The following is a 20887-nucleotide window of genomic DNA, read 5'->3' as shown; positions in this document are numbered from 1 at the left end:
TTAACTGATATTGACAATGATTGATTAATGAACATGGTTGTTACTTGTGTATATTATGCATCGCTTGGCTGCACTGCTTTTTCATTGATGTCATATTTTTCTATTAGGTGCCTGCTGCGCTTATTTATTGAAATTATAATTGTCACCTGATTAATTGTGCTGATGTGGTTATGTATGTATGTTACACTTTGTAATTTATCTGCTTGCGCCTTCATGTTTACTTATTAAGATTACAAAAATGGTTCAAATGGCTCTGAGCACTATGCCACTTAACTTCTGAGGTCATCAGTCGCCTAGAACTTAGAACTAATTAAACCTAACTAACCTAAGGACATCACACACATCCATGCCCGAGGCAGGATTCGAACCTGCGACCGTAGCGGTCGCTCGACTCCAGACTGTATCGCCCAGAACCGCACGGCCACTCCGACCGGCATTAAGATTACATATGAACATTTATTTGCTTATGCTAATATGATGCTAATGACCTGTTTATTATGTAAGATACATATTTGCTGGTTTGCGCATGGATTGCATATTTATACATCTCTGTTTGTTGTCATAACTACTCTTTAATTTGGTATATAGAAATGCTGATATGCGGTGTACGAACATGGAGTTTAGATCACACTATGGTATTAATTATAGATTGTTCGCTTGGCAGAGCTTCGTTGTAGGAATTGTGCTGCATCCACTTGTTGACATTCTGTTCTCCACTGGTATATTTACTCGCTATTGCATGTTTTGCTTACGCTCAGTGCCTTATATTTTTAAGATAAGAAAATGAACTGCTATAATTCGACGAACGACATTAGTACAAGAAACTTCATAGAAGTCACATGAGCTGGAGGTTTTATGGAAGCTGTATAAATTTATGCTAATAAGAAGGAAGCTAACGACATGACATACCAACACTAGATTTAGACCATTGACAGTTATTACACTGCATTCTTCGTGAGCAATTGAAATAGCAAGTGACACTTGACACAAGAAATACTCCACATGTTTGCTTCTTTTTTGCTATGATTCTTGAAGTGGTGTACACACTGTGAAATATTATGATCATTCACACTCCTTACTCGTACTTACTTACTGAAAGTTATTCAAACTAAAGGCTGTTAGAGGTCATGTATGCATTTCTTTTATTTAATGATGGACAAGGTAGCCAAAATGTATTTTGTAATTCATAATGAGTAGAAGATTTGGTTCAGATGGTTTACACAGAGGTTGTGTGTGGACATTGTGTCTTCGGATTGTATGGGATGATGAATTGAGGTTTGCACTAAAATTTTATCTGTACTTGTTCGAGGAGACTGACTAGAGGAAAGAGTTGTTATGGAAGTGAAATGATATTGGCGATAAGGTTTATATGTGTCGACGTATTGAAGAGGTATTATTGAGGTATTGAGATTGTGTGAAGTTGATAATTATTGGAGTTTTGGTGGACAAGAGGTAAGGTAAATGATATTGATGATAAGGTTTATATGTATCGATGTAAGAAGTATTATTGAAGTATTAAGATTATGTGATGCTGATGATTATTGGAGTTTTGGTGGATAAGAGGTAAAGTAAGTGAGGAGCATATTTTTTTTGTTGGTTTATATGGAACAAGGAGAATGAAGATGGCAGACTAGAACACTCAAGTAGAAGGAAGATTGTCTATACGCACACTTGGTTAAATCAATAAGCAGTATATATTTTTTTTTGGAGAGAGGAAGTATTTGCATATCTTGACACACTGACAGATGTTCAGAAACCGTACATTTTGATTTGGCTTGGCAAACATTGGTCTTGACATGATGACTGTGACGTTGACTAAATATTATTGACTGTTATACACTGGGCGGCCGAAGTGGCCGTGCGGTTAAAGGCGCTGCAGTCTGGAACCGCAAGACCGCTACGGTCGCAGGTTCGAATCCTGCCTCGGGCATGGATGTTTGTGATGTCCTTAGGTTAGTTAGGTTTAACTAGTTCTAAGTTCTAGGGGACTAATGACCTCAGCAGTTGAGTCCCATAGTGCTCAGAGCCATTTGAACCATTTTTTTGTTATACACCGCTGCCACTACTACTTGATACACATGTCGAACATCAAATCTTTGACAGAATTGCATTTACACAGTTAACACTATTCAATTACACAGTAGTACTTAATGTGGATGAAAGGTGAGTGAGTGTGTTTTCCTTTCCTAATGCCAAATAATTGGTACCGACCTATCTCCTAAATATTATTTTACTTGTTTGTTGTGACTTGCACTGACACCCATAAATATTATAGGTTTACTGATATTTGTGTATTTGTAGTATTTAATATGACAATTATCTGATATCATTTGTGTGTTTATTATTATTTGTATGTTTAGTGTAGGAGCATTGATGATAATTTTGTAAAAGCAATTGTGTGTGCCTTCAAACTGTTGTACGTGCTTGCACCTGTTCAACGTGATGGGTGCCACTAGGAGATGTTTGATTTCTGATGATAAACTCTGATGAACTGTCTGATTAGTGATAGTGAATATTATGGACTGTTACCTGCACTTGTTCAACATGATGGGAGCCACTAGGAGATGTTTAATTTCTGCTGATGAACTGTCTAATTAGTGATAGTGAATATTATGGACTGTTACCTGCACCTATTCAACATTGCTGGATGCCACTGATGGAACTGCTTCTACTGAAATAATGTCACTTGTTGCTGTTTGCACCTGCACAACATTGCTGGGTGGCACTGTTGGAACTGCTCAACCAGTGATGAGATGTCACTTGTTGCTGTCTGCACCTGTCAACATTACTGGGTGTCACTAATGGAACTGCTTCTACTGAAATGATGTCACTTGTTGCTGTCTGCATCTGTTCAACATTTCTGGGTGCCACTAATGGAACTGCTTCTACTGAAATGATGTCACTTATTGGTGTCTGCACCTGCTCAACATTGCTAGGTGCCACTGATGGAACTGCTACTACTGATGAGGTCACTTGCTGCTGTCTGCACCTGTTCCACATTGCTGGGTGCCACTGATGGAACTGCTTCTACTGAAATATGGTCACTTGTTGGTGTCTGCACCTGCTCGCCATTTCTGGGTGCCACTGTTGGAGCTGTTTAAATACTGCTGATGAAACGTTATGAGACTGCTATTTGCACCTGTTGACGATTGCCGGGTGCTGCTGTTGGGACTGTGAACTACTCTGAGGAGTGCTACTTGTTTATTGAACTATTGAAAGGATTTTATGTGAATATTTGTACAAACTGATTTTTTTGTGTATTTACTGTTTATGAAATGTTATGAGATTCTTACCTGCACCTATTTGTCATTGCTGGTGCCATTGATTGAATGATACTTGTGTAAACTATCATGTGAAATCACATGTATGAAAGCATTTGTATTCCTTACTGTATTTTATATATTAGGTTATTGAAGGGTCAGTGCAAAGCCAAAATTTATCTAGTTATGTGATATTTACCTATTAATATTATCTTTTATTTTTGTCTCTATTTTTTTTGACGAATTTGGTGGTATTTTCACCACCAATGCTGGCAAAAATACCATCAAATTCTAGCCCGTAGAGGAAGGGCATATGAAAGGTGGCTACACTGAGTCACAGCGCCAGAGATTTCGCCAAAGAGTTTTATTCTGTCGCCTCCACTGGCAGTGCTTGTTCAGAAGTTGTGGTGGTTAGTGCTTTGCTGAGAGGATGTTGATAGCTGTATTATTTGAGGCCATGTCGTGTGCAGTTGTTCTGATGGGCTAGACAGCAGATATTGTTCGAATGGAGATGTTGTAATGATCAGAGTGTATTTTTAGTCAATATATATGAAGGTAAAAAACATTTTTTTAATTTTTTTTAAATTTCCTAACTAACAATGTCTCTTGGTCACAGGTTCAGTCAACAAATCATCTGGCTTGTGTTCATGTATTAGAGCGTAATTCTGGTTTTTATGTGCAATGATAGTATTTCAGTTTTATTTAATTCATTCACTGTAAATGGAATTTAAAATATCTTGTCTTATTGAGGAAGAACCGTGCCAGATGTGTACGTTGAATCACACTTCCACACACAGAACAGTTACACTTGTGCCTTGTTGTTTCGTAGCTTTCATAGTTGCTGGGGACTTAATTAATTGTGTTAACGCAAATTTCCTTCCATTCTTTGTTGTTATTCTATGCAGTCAGATTGCGGAGTAATACTAGTCAGGGCCAACCGGTTACGAGACTGCGTAACCGGACAGACAGCGACTAAAATTAAAAAATATTTGCATTATAAATAATTATGCCCCCATGCAACATACCAAGGCAAGTAATCCACATGTGGGTGCGCCGTGATGCAGCCAGTGCCTGTTGGTGGGTTTCAATGGGTGCCCAAAAATGAATTAGAGGGATTAGATGGAAAAATATAGGGTATGGCGGCTGATTCTGATGTAAGGTTTGTGGTGGAGCCAGACCTCATATACCCTGTCAGTTTGCATGAAATGACAAGCGACTTGCCATTATGTCCAGAGCAAGTTCCATGAGGAAGCACTGTCCGTAAACTGATGACCACTGTTGGACACAAGCAGAGGTATGTATGTAATTCATTATCGTAATCTCCAGCAGTGTCTCAGCTTAGGCAGAATCATCCTGGCTATTTCCTTCAATCAGTCCCCCTGGTTGAAGGAATATATTAAATTACATACTGAAAAGAGGGCAGCGCGACTAGTGATTTCGAAAAAGACATTTACAAATTAATGAATAATTCCATTTTTGGTAAAACCATGTAGAATATAAGAAATGAACGTGATATTTTGACTAGGACCGAATGGGATGGGCGTTGGGGCGTAAGAAACTGCATCGCCAGACCAAATTTTAAGCAGGTAACTATTTTCAATGAGAACTTTGTTGCTGTGGACACATCGAAGGTTTCAGCAGAGTTTATGAAACCAATCTATTTGGGTATGTGTATACTGGATATCTCCGAACTCCACATGTACCACTTCCAGGCGCAGAGCTGTCTGCAGGCACTCAACGAGCTGCCCTGGCCGGACGGCTGGTGTTGCTATGGCTCACACAACGACGGCGGTCGGTCGCTTCCCTACGGCGCTCTACGTGGGGACCACGAGTTGCGGATGAGAGAGAAATCAGCCGTGTTCCGGGCCACGGGCACAGTTAACGCACGCGGCGGCCACATAGCCGCCGCCGAGTAGGGTCGCTACGTCCACAAGGCTGGGCAACAGGGCACCGACGCTGCAGATCCCGGCATTGGCGTGGCTGTGACCCACGCACGCTGCACGGTGCCGTCGCCGAGTTTAGCGCGGGGCCGGCTGTTTACTTTCGATGTAATAAAGACAATGACACACTTGCCTTTATTTCGCTGCACTCTTCGACGTGAGTCATCCCTCTCTCTCAAACCATGCCTTTCAGTCGTTCTGACATATTACAACCCCTGAACTCGGCGGCTGTAACGTTACTATGACGTAGTTACCATCGCTGCGAAATAGCTCTACATGGCGTCGTTGTCCTCTTTCCCATTGCATTCAGAGGAATCATACATGAGATGCATACAGGCGAACTGTTCACCTGTACACCCATGTATATTGCTCTGTATGAATGTTAACGTAAAACTAACACTGCCACGAAAAACACAACCGTTGCAGAACCGCCCAGTACTGAACGCGAGCCGCGCGGGATTAGGCGAGCGGTCTAAAGCGCTGCAGCCATGGACTGTGCGGCTGGTCCCGGCGGAGGTTCGAGTCCTCCCTCGGGCATGGGTGTGTGTGTTTGTCCTTAGGATAGTTTAGGTTAAGTAATGTGTAAGCTTAGGGACTGATAACCTTAGCAGTTAAGTCCCATAAGATTTCACACACATTTGAACATTTTTATTGAATGCGAGCTTGAGGTCAAGAGTAAACTGGACATTAATGTTGACAGTAGCAAGAACCATGAGTGTATGGCGAAGGTTTTCTTTTTATTTATTTTTTTAAATCTTCATTAACACAATACAGTGCAATATAATGGCGAAGGCTTGTTTCCATATAAGGCACACAACGCATATCGTCGACATTTTCAGTGTGCAGATATTTTCAGTGCAACACAGATACAAAGACAAATCGCGGTAAGAAATCGCACGAAATACAATTGCTCTATAACGAGGTACCTGAGACCATAGGTCTCAACCAAAATACTTAGGAAATGCCACTCGACAATGTCCAAAATTTTGTATGTGGTTTTGGGGTTCACCCTGTATAAATGTCTGGTATTGAAGGATGTCCTACACAACCCGCCAGGATAGCCGAGCGCGCTAACGCGCTGGTTCCTGGACTCGGGTAGGCGCGCTGGCCCCAGATCGAATCCGCCCGACGGATTAACGACGAGGGCCGGTGTGCCGGCCAACCTGGATGTGGTTTTTAGGCGGTTTTCCACATCCCGATAGGTGAATACTGGGCTGGTCCCCACGTTCCGCCTCAGTTACACGCGTCGCAGACATTTGAAACACGTCCGCACTATTTCACGATTTGCACTAGATGCAGACAGTTGGGGTACACTGATTCCATCCTTGGGGGTACGGGGTGGCAGCAGGAAGGGCATCCAGCCATCCCAAACAATAAGACTGCCAAATCCGCTGTAACCACGCCGACCCTGCGATAGCTGCGGTACTATGGCGTAAGCGAAAGAAAGAAAGATTGAAGGATGTCCTACATAACCTAACTTATTATGTGAGCGCTGACAACATGATGCGGTAGCTGAGATGAGCACAGCACAGTATCAAATTCCAACGTACTGAAATCAGAAAATTTAAAGATGTAATATGGAATCAGAGAGTACTTGCATGTGTTCCTGAGAAAACTCACTCCAAGCGAATTCACAAAGCATTAACAGTGATTACTGACCTACCCCATCTGCGACATGTGCTATGGGAAACATTTAGGGTCACTGTGCGGGAAAACAACGGTGCCCACCATTCTTCGAAGAACTCTTTTGTCTTGCTCGCCTGAAGAGCTCGAGGAATTTTCTACATTTTGATTTGCCTGAAGGAGGGCCATTATATTGGGCTCCAAAAGCTAACTGGCGCAGTGATTGATGGTCATATTGTAGTCAACACGGAGGAGTCTAGATTACATGTTGTGTCCCATGGCGACTATAGTTCCACATGTGCCATTTGTCCACCTTGCTGCTCAACAATATAGACAGACACATTACAATGAACGCGATAGTATCAATCATACTTGCAGCCACCACTGTAAGACAGGATGAGGTAGAACTAGTCTGTAAACACTATGTTTTGCTGCCCAGAACGACAATGACTATATTACTCTCTCCATCACCACCTGATGTATTCATGGCGTCTGTAATCTGGCAGCTGAGGAAAGGAAAGCATGCCACGAGTCCACAGCACAGCACGGGTCATCGAACTTAAGGAGATAGGCTCACATTCGTTGCAGTGTCCCATTGCAGAGTCAGCACGCTATGTAGGACTGTAGTGTCTGTTACGGCTATGCGGACAAGAAGCCGATCATCCTGTGCTGTGCTCACATTTCGTGATCCAATGCCTGCTTGTTGCTGCCTATGACCATCCTGCATCTTCTGGGTCCACATATACATCACCATCGTAGCACCGTACTTCGTACGATCTGAAGTGGTACTACACTCCTGGAAATGGAAAAAAGAACACATTGACACCGGTGTGTCAGACCCACCATACTTGCTCCGGACACTGCGAGAGGGCTGTACAAGCAATGATCACACGCACGGCACAGCGGACACACCAGGAACCGCGGTGTTGGCCGTCGAATGGCGCTAGCTGCGCAGCATTTGTGCACCGCCGCCGTCAGTGTCAGCCAGTTTGCCGTGGCATACGGAGCTCCATCGCAGTCTTTAACACTGGTAGCATGCCGCGACAGCGTGGACGTGAACCGTATGTGCAGTTGACGGACTTTGAGCGAGGGCGTATAGTGGGCATGCGGGAGGCCGGGTGGACGTACCGCCGAAATGCTCAACACGTGGGGCGTGAGGTCTCCACAGTACATCGATGTTGTCGCCAGTGGTCGGCGGAAGGTGCACGTGCCCGTCGACCTGGGACCGGACCGCAGCGACGCACGGATGCACGCCAAGACCGTAGGGTCCTACGCAGTGCCGTAGGGGACCGCACCGCCACTTCCCAGCAAATTAGGGACACTGTTGCTCCTGGGGTATCGGCGAGGACCATTCGCAACCGTCTCCATGAAGCTGGGCTACGGTCCCGCACACCGTTAGGCCGTCTTCCGCTCACGCCCCAACATCGTGCAGCCCGCCTCCAGTGGTGTCGCGACAGGCGTGAATGGAGGGACGAATGGAGACGTGTCGTCTTCAGCGATGAGAGTCGCTTCTGCCTTGGTGCCAATGATGGTCGTATGCGTGTTTGGCGCCGTGCAGGTGAGCGCCACAATCAGGACTGCATACGACCGAAGCACACAGGGCCAACACCCGGCATCATGGTGTGGGGAGCGATCTCCTACACTGGCCGTATGGCCGTACACCACTGGTGATCGTCGAGGGGACACTGAATAGTGCACGGTACATCCAAACCGTCATCGAACCCATCGTTCTACCATTCCTAGACCGGAAAGGGAACTTGCTGTTCCAACAGGACATTGCACGTCCGCATGTATCCCGTGCCACCCAACGTGCTCTAGAAGGTGTAAGTCAACTACCCTGGCCAGCAAGATCTCCGGATCTGTCCCCCATTGAGCATGTTTGGGACTGGATGAAGCGTCGTCTCACGCGGTCTGCACGTCCAGCACGAACGCTGGTCCAACTGAGGCGCTAGGTGGAAATGGCATGGCAAGCCGTTCCACAGGACTACATCCAGCATCTCTACGATCGTCTCCATGGGAGAATAGCAACCTGCATTGCTGCGAAAGGTGGATATACACTGTACTAGTGCCGACATTGTGCATGCTCTGTTGCCTGTGTCTATGTGCCTGTGGTTCTGTCAGTGTGATCATGTGATGTATCTGACCCCAGGAATGTGTCAATAAAGTTACCCCTTCCTGGGACAATGAATTCACGGTGTTCTTATTTCAATTTCCAGGAGTGTATATGAGACAACCATTCGCACATTATGCCTAGCTGAACTCACATGTGGAAACTGCGTTCACGATATACTACTTGCACGAAACTGTTGTGAAGACGTTTAAGAAACCATGTACAATATTAATGGCTCTGTAGATTTAAAGTTTACACCCTCAATTGAATAAGTGTAATTTCTTAAAAATGGTTGAAATGGTTCTGAGCACTATGGGACTTAACATCTGTGGTCATCAGTCCCCTAGAACTTAGAACTACTTAAACCTAACTAACCTAAGGACATCACACACATCCATGCCCGAGGCAGGGTTCGAACCTGCGACCGTAGCGGTCACGCGGTTGCAGACTGAAGCGCCTAGAACCGCACGGCCACACCGACCGGCGTAATTTCTTAAAATAATGTGGAGTGTCTCACATATTTTAAGGGAAGATTGTGTCCTACAAAGAGGCAAGTGGAAACAAAACACAAATTATCAAGATCGACAATTCTAAAAGAGGTACAAGTTTAGTAAGCCAAAATAAACTACAATGCTAAGTTTATTTCGTAAACAATGCACACTTTCATTAACATAGACATAGAAGTTCAATTTGATTGCTCAAGGAGTTCGAACAAAAATTCAGTAAGAGTAAGTGCCTCCTAAAGTCTTCACCATGTTTAGCCACATTCTCACCTGATAAACATGTAGTGCTGGCAGCCGATGCCTTCTAATGCTGCACTGATGCAGCTCTGGTGTAGATGCTGGGCAGCTCATGACATTTGCGACAAAAACATTATTCGGGACTCAAAATAATTATTCGCAAACGAGAAAGAGTCTCTGGCAATCCTCTATGTTCTGAAGAAGTTTCACATGTACGTTTTCAGGTACAAGTGCAATTTATTAACCACCGATCGCCTTTTTAAGTCTGCTAGTAGGTCACTATAAAATAAGGTCTTATCTACAATATCGTTGTTCAGTTATTTTCGATTCATCAGTTAATATTTAATCGCATGTGTTCACTGCATTTGCACGTTTGTCATGAATATTTCGTTAATATTTGACTTCTCACAGTCGGCGTGTGAACTTAATTGGACTGTACACATCTAGACGTACTCAGACATACAATGATGGGATTTAACCCAAATGCTGTTACTGGGAAGTTGTTTGGTGGCTTTTTCAGCGCACCGTTTTGTCCCCGGCACACTGCAGCTGATATGCGTCAATCCATTGCTGGAATGGCATGTCTCATGTTTCATTTATGACTGATTTAAATTCGTAACAGTGTGACTTCTATTCCCAATAATTAATAAATATTTAATGCTTGTAATGAGTAACTTCAATGATTGCGAGGATTAAGCCATTTATTTTTATATTAATCCCTCCTCTTTTGTACTGGCCATTTTGCGTGTGATGTTTTCTGCAGTTTGGGTAGAGCCATGTTTAGCCAGGGTAGACAGAGAGGCACAGGGCAGTTACTCTGAGGACGTTCTCCCCCCTCGTCACCTGGAGTTTTGGCTCACCTTCCACAGGTGAAAGCGAGGGGATGAGACGAAGCATCCACTCACAGAAGGCATGGCCCAAGCACTGTTTAGCTCAGGCGCTTGGGAGTAGCGGTCTGGCAATTTTTCTCATAATGCGCCCTGCACACTATGGGATCCAGGCTTGTATCACAAAGAAAAATATACTGAGACATGATAAGCACCTGTACTTGTACCAAATCATGGTTTTTACTGGCTATGCCACTCGGGGGGGCGGGGGGGGGGGTACTTGGTCCTCAGAGACTGAGAATACATACTCGTACTTCGGCAGCAGATGAGGAGAAATGATATTACCGCTGTCAGGAACTGATACGTTGCAGACTGTAGCGGATTACGGCGTTCGCAACTTTCTACACTACTGTAAGCAGAATATGGTGAGAAACTGCACCTTAGCTCATCAGGGTATGTGACTTACCGAGCGTTGGTAGAGTCACATGGGCTCTGCGAATCTTATACCCTTCTCAAGCGACTGAGGGCTCGATCACGACTCTATCAGTGATGTTATTTGCATGTCGTAGTTGTCTACCCTTCGGCGCAATCAGGCAGTTGCCGACTGTACTCCGCGGATTTGTCTTTCCAGAACTCATTTGTAAAGTGCGGGCTTTCCCTCCATTTACCTAAACCACATGGTCTTTGCCAGGTCATTTAAATATTATATTAGAATCATTCTATGTTAGTGATTGTGAATTTTCATGTTCTCAACATTTTTCCCAGATCGAATAGGCCCTTTGATTAACTTTTGCTCATGACATGTTTGTAGAGAACATCATAATAACTAGGGTTTCAATTGGACCAATGTTTCGTAGTTAAAGATCCACTTGTTTATTATCTTCTGTGAGGTGTGTCAGCCCTTTCCTATTATTAATCCACTGCGCTACCTTTCTATTAAATCATCTGATCCCATGGGAAGCGATCTGATTATCAGTCAGTCAAATCGATGCGCGTCATTTCGACATCCAGAGGGGGAGAGAGGGAGGGGGAATATGTTAAAAGCTCAGTTTACCCCTCGCACAGTGTACCGGAGAAAGCAGCTTGGCCACAGCGTATGGTATGGTCGGTAGTGAGTGGTGCAGCGTTCTCACCTGAGTGGACCAGTGCAGCCAGAAGAAGCCTCCCAGCACCAGGGCCTGCTGGTGCTCGTCCCAGTCGTAGCGGCCATCCTGTAACAACACCGTAACTCTTACGGATCTGGCAGTTCAAGCCCGTCCAGGCTGCCGAGGGGGAAGATGTCGGGATGCAGTAGGTGGCTGGCAGGCGCGATTTACTAGTAGAGGCAGCATACACTGATCAACCAGAACTTTCTAACTACGGACCTCCAAACCCGTCCGCGAGATATCAGCGTCACCTGGCGAGGGGTGACTGCTACTCAGACACGCGCTCGCTGCACGTAGTTTCAGTGAGCATGCTGTGTACAAGGGTAATCCCAAAAGTAAGGTCTCCTACTTTTTAATAAGTACATAGACCTGTTTATTTCTGCAATGGTTTACATCAGTTTACATCTTGAACATTTAGCTATTTTTGGACATAATCACCATTTCTGTCGATGCATTTTTGTAGACGCTGAGCCAGTTTTCGTATGCCCATGTCATACCAGCTCGCCGCCATGCTGTTCAGAAAGTTATGAACTGGCGTGATCTTGCTTGGTCTCAGGTGTAAAGTGGTTTGCCCAGGTTTCGTCACCCGTGGCAATTCAGCCCAGAAAGTTGTTCTGTTCGGCTGCAAGGCGGTGAAGAAATGCGCGGGAAGCATCAACTCGTTGCCGCTGTGCTTCGGGAAACCTCAGGAACCAACATGCAGAGATCATCCAGAGTTATCCGCCGCTCTTCACGCATGCTTTGCTGAACCTTCAACACTGTCTCCTCAGAAATTGACGGTCTCCCGCTCCTTTGTTCGTCGTGGATTTCGGTCCGACCAGCTGCAAACTGTCTACACCACTTACGAACATTTTTGACATCCATGTATGGCTCATCACACACTTCCGTCAATTGGCGATGGATTTCAATCAGCGCAGTGCCCTTTGGCGTTCAAAAACCGAATAACTGCGCGCAATTCGCACGTGGCGGTAACATCCAACGGGGACTCCATTCTGCCAAGCCAAGACTGAGCGCCTCAGCGCGGCGTGCGAATGTTTACACATAGCGCGTGAAGCACTCTTCATAACAGTGTGACCAACTGCCACACAAACAGAGTTCTGTACTTATAAAAAATCGGAGACCTTAGTTTTGGGATTACCCTCGCAGAATGGGGAAGGAGCGCGAATTATCTGAGTTTGACTTAGGGCAGATTGTGATGGCCCATAGGCTCGCCACGAGCATGTCTGAAAATGCACGTCTTGTCGAGTGTTCGAGGAGTGGTGTGGTGAGTGTCTTCGACAGGTGGCGAAACCAAGGTGAAACCACATCCAGACGTCGTGGGGTTGGGCAGCGACTCCTCATTACAGATTTCGGACGATGTAGGCTCGGCAGACTGGTAAAAGAGGACAGGCGGCGAACTGTGTCGGAACTAACATCAGACTTTAATGCTGGACAGAGCACAAGTGTATTTGAAGACACAGTGCACCGAACAATCATAACGATGGGCCTCCGCAGCCGACAGCCCATGCATTTGCCAGTGTTACCACCACGGCATCGGCTACTACGACTGAACTAGCCCGTGACCGTCGGCATTGGTCGTCGGCCCAGTGGCAGTGCATGATCTGACGAATCCCATACCATCATGCCGATGGGAGGGCGCGAATCCGCCATCTTCCAGGGGAACAACTCTTTGACACCTGTGCTGCAGGAGTGAGACAAGCTGGTGGCGGCTCCATTACGCTTCTAGGAACATACACGTGGGCATCCATGGGTCCAGTGGAGCTCGTGCAAGGCACCATGACCGCCAAGGAATATCGTACACTGGTTGCAGACAATGTACACCCATTCATGACGATCGTGTTTCCCAACGATAGTGGCATTTTTCAAAAACATAATGCGCCAAGTCACAAGGCAAGAGTGTGATAGAGTGGTTCGAAGAACGCAATGGCGAGTTCCAATTGATGTGCTGGCACCCCAATTCGCCAGATCTGAATCCGATCGAACACATCTGGGGTGTGATTGGACGTGACGTCAGAGCTGATCGCCCCCTCCCCTGAATTTACGGGAGTTGGGTGACTTCTGTGTGCTGATGTGGTCCCACCTCCCTCCAGTGACCTAGCAATGCCTTATTGCTTCCATATCACTACGAGTCGCCGCTGTTATCAGTGCCAAAAGTGGACACACCGCATATTAGGTAGGTGGTCATGATGTTCTGGCTGATCTGTGTAAATTAAATCAAAATAACTCCCTGCTTGTTACATTGACACGGTTTAGACTGGCGCACTCCAGAAAAGCCGTCGTAATACGAATGCTTTTTAAAAATTGTTTATTTTAGGCACAATCACATAAAATTTCAACATTAAATCACTGGTTTCGGCCGTCATCAGCTATCCTCACATCAGTAGTTCATTTCCAAGCACTTTGACGAAATAACAGTTTCGGTAAAATCCTGCGACTGCGTCATGTGATAATACTACCAACGCTTCGGCTGCTACTGCAGGGTGTCTTCACCAGGGCGACTACCATTGTTTATCAAACTAAGCAAGTTCCACAACCTTTTGTAAATTGGACCTTTATTTAACTGATAGTTAAACAGCGCCATTTAACTTTATCTACACTGGTTTATTTAAATTAGTAAATTAGTAATTGCAAAGAGAACAGTAATATATAGCTATATAAAGCTATTGACACAAAAGCTGCATATTTTTGAACACAATAGTGCCTCACATAAATTTAGTTAAACAACGCCACTTAACATTATCTACACTGGTATATTTAAACTAGTAAACCAGTAATTACAAAGTCAGCAATTATCGGGATAATATTACGCTATTGATACGAAAGGTGAAATTTTGTAAACTAACTTTCCTACAGCAGTGCTTTACACATCATCCACACGTAAAACACCGATGGTGCCATCTGTTTGTGTCATCCGCGCACTGTAGATAACTGTTCGTGTTTTAAGAGTAAGGAAAGACGGTTGATAAATCTATGTTGGTCGAAAGGCATCAGGAAATCATTTACTAGACGAAACGCTTTGGAGAGGAGGTCACAGATTGCATGAAGGTCAATCACAGATGTAAGGGCGAGATGATTAAACGTTCATTCTTTAGTCGGCAACAGCACTAATCATTAGCCACAAGTTCTATATCTACAGGGCTCAGTCAAAGACGGAAAAGGGTTATGGCATGCCCCAGAGATCGGCTGTTATACTGTAGAGCATGGCCGCGCAAGGTGCATGCACTGGTGCATCGCACAGTGCACAGTGCAGAAGACGGCTGCGCTATGTTGACGACGGTGCAGACCCCCCACTCCTCGGCTTTGCGCAACAGCGCTGCCTCCCACTTCCTCAGCTTGTGTCGCCAACGCCGCCTGTCTCGACCTGTTTCAAAGCTTTTATCCTGTTGTCTTCGTCATTGCCAAATACCAATGTACACTAGGTGGAGAGCTTAGTTTGGTGTACCGGTACAAAAGAGATTTATATAATAGCTGTAATGGTAACAATTTTAAATTTGGTTTCAACACAAATGTATCTTCCTATGTGCTTTTTATTTTATTTGCAATTATGCTACTAAGATCTGGAACAAGAGATTGGCTGACAGCAATTGTGAGAGAATTTTTTAAATTACAATTAGAAATACTCGCACGAAATCTAGTTTCTGTACAAGACAAAACAGAAAAAAACCTTTCACATACACAAGTGGAACCAAACATAGAAATAATCTTCGCTGCATCTCTGTGTAACTTGGGAAATTCTTCCTTCGGCAAATTCTGGTAGAATTGGAGCAAAACTTTTGTATTGTAAAACACATCCTTTCGGTGAACATCGCTTTGCAAATCAATTAGTTCGAAATGTAAATCTGAAGGCGCACTTTCAATATCCATCGAAAAAGGTTTCACAAAAACATCGAGAATTGGCTGCAGGTAGGTAATTTTCTGAAACAATAACAAAGCCAATGTTAATAAATGAAAGTAATGTAAGCCGTTGTTTCGAAGTACTAAAATGGGATAGATTTTAATAAACATGTAATGTGTACTACAGGTTTTAATGTAATGTTACACTTGCATATGTAACGCAGTCTCCTTTATTTAGCTGTGTGTCATATACCGGCACCTGGAATCGGTCGTTAGATGCATTTTCAAGGGATTGTAGCACCTCGACGTATTTTTCAAAGCGCGCTCCTTCCTGCACAGATGCTGTCAAACAAAAACATAGTACCGTTTTGATTAGAGCGGTTATAAAAATCAGGCTGTTTTAATAAAGGTTCAATTTATATCTCGCTCACCTAGTTCAGGAAAGCGTTGCGTATTTTTCTCTGAAAGGTTGTTTTTGAGGAGCTTCAGTTTATACTGGATAGCGTTTATTTTGCTGATCATATCGTTGATGAGATTGTTTTCTTTTTGGAGTTTCAGACTTAAATCATTTAGGAGAGCCACAATGTCTGCTAAAAATCCTAAATCAGCTACCCATTCAGGGTCATGAAAAAGTGGCTCCGGATGTCCTTTGCTCTCCAAAAACTGAGCCACAGTGTGGCGTAGTCGAAAAATTCGGGAAATCACTTTCCCTTTGCTCAGCCAGCGCACCTCAGCGTGGTAGGAAATATCTGGATACTCCTCTTCAGAGGAAATCAAAAATTCTTTGAACTGACGATGAGTGAGTCCATGAGAACGAATGTAGTTCACAATACGCACGACTACCTTCATCACATCTTGAAGACCGATAACTTTCGCACAAAGAGCCTCTTGGTGTGCAAAACAATGAACAGAAGGTAAATTCGGCATGTTAAGTATTTTCCGCAGTAGGCCAATAAAGCCTTTTGCTTTACCGCACATTGCTGGTGCCCCGTCTGTGGTTACGGAAAACAGCTTTTCCCAAGGGAGTCCTATTCCCTCAGCTGCCATTTCAACAGTTGCTAAAATATCCGCCCCTGTAACAGTGTCCTTCAACGAAATCATATCCAGGAGCTCTTCCGTTACATGTAGGTCGTCGTCCACGCCACGCAAAAATATTGCTAACTGAGCCGTGTCGTTAACATCCGTGGACTCATCAAGTGCGATGGAGTACGCTGGGAAGTTTTCAATTTTGGCTGCCAGTTGTTCATGCAAATTATCAGCAATGTCGTTGATTCTCCGATGTATTGTCATTCTGGAAAGTGGTATTCTGCTGTACGCAGGAGCTAATGTGGGATTCATTGTCTCTACTACGTCCAACATAATGTTTTTTATTAATGGCCCGTCCATAAATGGCCTCCCAGCTCTTGCTAAACGTAGAGCAACTTTGTAACTAGCTCTGAGAGTCCTTTCGCAGCACCCCTCATCTTCTTCACTCTAAAGTAGAGAAAAAAGATATGTTAGAAATAATTTATGCGAAAACGAAAAATAAGGAATCTAAACAAATGTTATTTCGTTTCGCATGACCTTTAACCAAAATATACATGCTAAAGTACTTGCAACAAACCTCGTTTGTAGATACAGAATTTGTAAGTATGCTGTTTAGGTTTTCTTATTGGTAACGCCACGTAGCGCTCTGTGTGAGAATCACTGGCTGTGCTGTGTGCAGTCTGTGGCTAGTTTGCATTGTTGTCTGCCATTGTAGTGCTGGGCAGCGGCGGCTGGATGTGAACAGCGCGTAGCGTTGCGCAGTTGGAGGTGAGCCGCCAGCAGTGGTGGATGTGGGGAGAGAGATGGCGGAGTTTTGTAATTTGTCATGAACTGCTATATATATATATATTATGACTATTAAGGTAAATATATTGTTTGTTCTCTATTAATATCTTTGATTTGCTAACTATCCCTATCAGCAGTTTGTGCCTTCCGTAGTTTGAATTTTTATTTAGCTGGCAGTAGTGGTGCTCGCTGTATTGCAGTAGTTCGAGTAACCAAGATTTTTGTGAGGTAAGTGATTTGTGAAACGTATAGGTTAATGTTAGTCAGGGCCATTCTTTTGTAGGGATTTTTGATAGTCAGATTGCGTTGCGCTAAAAATATTGTGTGTCAGGTTAAGGACAGTCATGTATAATTTTTCAAGAAGGGGACGTTTCATATGTCGACCCTTAGCCGACGATACCTCACGGGAATCTTCTGATTTTTTCTTGTAGTTTGTGTAATTAGTATAGCTTTTGTTTATTGCTAGCGCGTAATTGTAGAGAAAATCTCCTTTGTAGTTGCAGTCTTTCATTGTTGTACAGTAAAACAGGTGTGGCTTGCATGTAGATTTGCACCAAGTATTTCGCAGCTGCGCTTGCAATTAAGTAGACATTATATCCATTGCTATGTTATTTTATTTTGCTCTTCAAATTGTGCTTTTCTGTGTTATCGTGTGAAATATTGTGACAATTATGGCGTGTGAAAAACGTAATACTAGGCTCCAAAGTAAACTGAGAAATGACAGTGAAGACGAAAGCAGTGTGTTAGCGCCACCGAGTAATGAATTAACTGATGTTCAAAGTAGTAATTTGGTAATTGTGCATAGGGAAATGGAGCGGGCTGCAAACAATGGTGTAGACAGTGAAACAGGTAGTGAACAGGGAAGCATTATCGATCGATCGGTCGGCAACACCTCGCCTCAGGAATCCGAAATGACAGGACACAATTTCGCAAATACTGTAGATTCAGGTTTTGGGTCATCACCGTTTTCTCAAATAAGTCAAGACACATTTTCTGCTTGTCAAAATGTGAATGTTGACGGTGCAAATGCACTGCCGAAAAGCGTAGAGAAACAGATTCCAGACACTAATACATTATTATTGCAATTAATGCAACAAATGGAACAAAATCAGAGACAAATGGGACAAAATCTTAAAAAGTTAGACACAGTGGAACAAAATCTTAAAAAGTTAGACACAATGGAACAAAATCTTCAAAAGTTAGACACAATGGAACAACACCAGAGACAAACACAGCATAGCCAGTGATTCTCACACAGAGCGCTACGTGGCGTTACCAATAAGAAAACCTAAACAGCCTACTTACAAACTCTCTTCTGCAAGAGTTTGCAACTTCCATAATTATTCCTCTCTGGCATCCCCTGTTATATCACTATACTTTTCTGAATGCAATTTGCTGTAGTGCCTTTCAATAGACGATTTTCTGACACACGTAATTAGTGTACCGCAGATTAGATATTTGGCTTTATCGTCACAACGCACAAAAAAGTAGGAGAGTTCCCATTCCGGTTTAAATCGATTTTCGGCAATTTTCCCTTTTTTTGGAGCAGATGGTTCCATTATTCCAGTAATTGTCTTGCGCTTACGTATTCCAATGTTGACTTAGCCGTCTGGCAGCGCATTCGGCAGCGCACAGCGTCGGCCTCACCTAGCAAGCCGAGTTGAGGCGAAGTACGCCGAGTTGAACCGATGCACTGTGCAGGCACTCGCTGCACCTCGCTTTGCACGCGTGCGATTTTCCGTGTTTGTGCGGCCCTGCTGTAGAGGAATACGGAGAGTTAACGTTTCCGTACCTGATGAGAGTAGGATTTGGACAAACAATTATACAGCTCCGATGTAAATGGGACCGGTATTTAAGGTTCATTTAGTACTTTACATTTTAGACGGCCGTACGTTGTGGGCGTAGTTTTGACTGTAAGTGAGGCAACAGCCATCATTCAGCTGTTTTCACAGGCGCTATAAGCTGAGAGTTCGCTTTATCTGCCGGCCTAGACGCAATCGTTAGATTTTCCGTAATTCACATGAAGTGAGTCTGATAGTCCGGCTTATGGTTTAGAGACATCTACAGAACGTCAGGTATTCTCCCCCTACGGTAATTGGTAAAGGAAGTCCTTGCAGGAGGCTGTACCTCCTACTAAGTGCAGTTAGCTGACAAAGAGAATGAGCAGTGAGAAAGCAAGCTTTTGAGTCAAAAACCAATCATTCTACGCCTTCCGCCTGATTGGATGAAAGCCCTTAATGTTTAAATAATTTCTGAAGTGGCTTGGAACTCGTGGCATCTTCCAATATTGTTTTTCAGCCATCTAGGGTGCACTAAGACCAATTGTGGGTCCTCTTTGGTGAAAGATTTTGGATGTCGGAATTTAGTGATCCACAGTGATCGAGAAAATTATTCTTCCACTGTGGAATGTTCACTAGGTATCTCAAATTGGTTCCCGTCTGCAGCTGTGTAAATGTTATCTGATTTCCGGTTTTTGAAAGTGAATCTTGTAATCAGTGTTCATGTGACTGGTAGGAAAATTCCTCCTATTAGATCGTGGAACTATTAGCTGGCTCGAGATGGCAACTGATGGAATATATGGTCTTAGCAAGGATTAATTAAAGTTTATAATCAGTATTTGTTTCCGTAGAAACTTGGGTGTAATGATTTTGGTGTGAATTTCGATCAACCAAGCTTTGTCTTCTTGTACATTTCTGCTAGTCTTGCAGTAAACCAGCATGCGGACATTGCGCCCCGTCATTCCAAATGTTTCGAGTTTGGGTCAGTCCAAAAAGTTTAGGGTCTGGATTAGTAAAAAATAGAGAAACGTTAAAATGCTGGTTTAAGTGATTCGGGTGTTCTACACAGTCTAACCCCTCCTCCCCACCCCCACCCCGTACCCCCTCCCACCCCCGACCCCTCACACCTGAGCACAGAACGTTCATACCACCATGTGAACCTGTCAGAAAAGTTTTTCTTTGGGATGTTGTTCATTTCGCGTGTCACAGTTTTGACACTCCACTCCTTTTCTCTTTCGTCAGACATCAGCAAAACACAGCGTCTCCAGAATAAATGACTTGGGTAAGGAGTGGACCCTTATTCTATGACCGAGCACAATGGTGTTTAGCTGTATACAAATTGTTTTTAATTCAGGATTATTGTCAAAGAAATACACGAATTTACATAGGTTGTAAAATGACAATGTTAGGACAGTTGTCAAGATAACGCATTTCGTCCTTTTTAATCGAAATAACTCTAAATACAATAATATCAGATTTTAACCAGAAGGTTCTTTACAAACTTATTCTTACTACTACATCGTGAAGTTGGCCAATATTACGACAAATCATCCGATTCCGGTTCTAAGTTCGGTACTATTTAGGATGAGACAATCAAGTCTACGGAGGAAGGTTAGTTTTTGTGACAAGCTGAGCAAAATATTACTCAAGGTTGCTCGAGTTCACAGTGGACGCAAGCTGATGAACCAACGAGTTTACGCCGCTGTTAGCGGTATTTACCTTTGCTGCGATGAGCTGTTTTCTGCATTGCTGATCTCGTCCTCTGAAAGTCCTATAAAGGCTAATCAAAATCTTTGCTGATTAATAAGCTACGTTTCT

At 43.8% G+C, this 20887-nt stretch overlaps 1 protein-coding gene across 1 annotated transcript in view; it reads right to left on the bottom strand.

Annotated features, from left to right (window-relative positions):
• The window catches only part of LOC126456157 (vesicular glutamate transporter 3-like), a 176683-nt gene that overhangs the window by 137241 nt on the left and 18555 nt on the right, over positions 1-20887 (bottom strand). Inside the window, 1 exon segment of the mRNA XM_050091911.1 lies at positions 11634-11711. Coding sequence (XP_049947868.1) covers positions 11634-11711 — 78 coding nt within the window.

Source organism: Schistocerca serialis, chromosome 2 (assembly GCF_023864345.2).
Source record: "Schistocerca serialis cubense isolate TAMUIC-IGC-003099 chromosome 2, iqSchSeri2.2, whole genome shotgun sequence".
Lineage (NCBI taxonomy): Eukaryota > Metazoa > Arthropoda > Insecta > Orthoptera > Acrididae > Schistocerca > Schistocerca serialis.
This window is presented reverse-complemented; position numbering and strand designations above follow the sequence as displayed.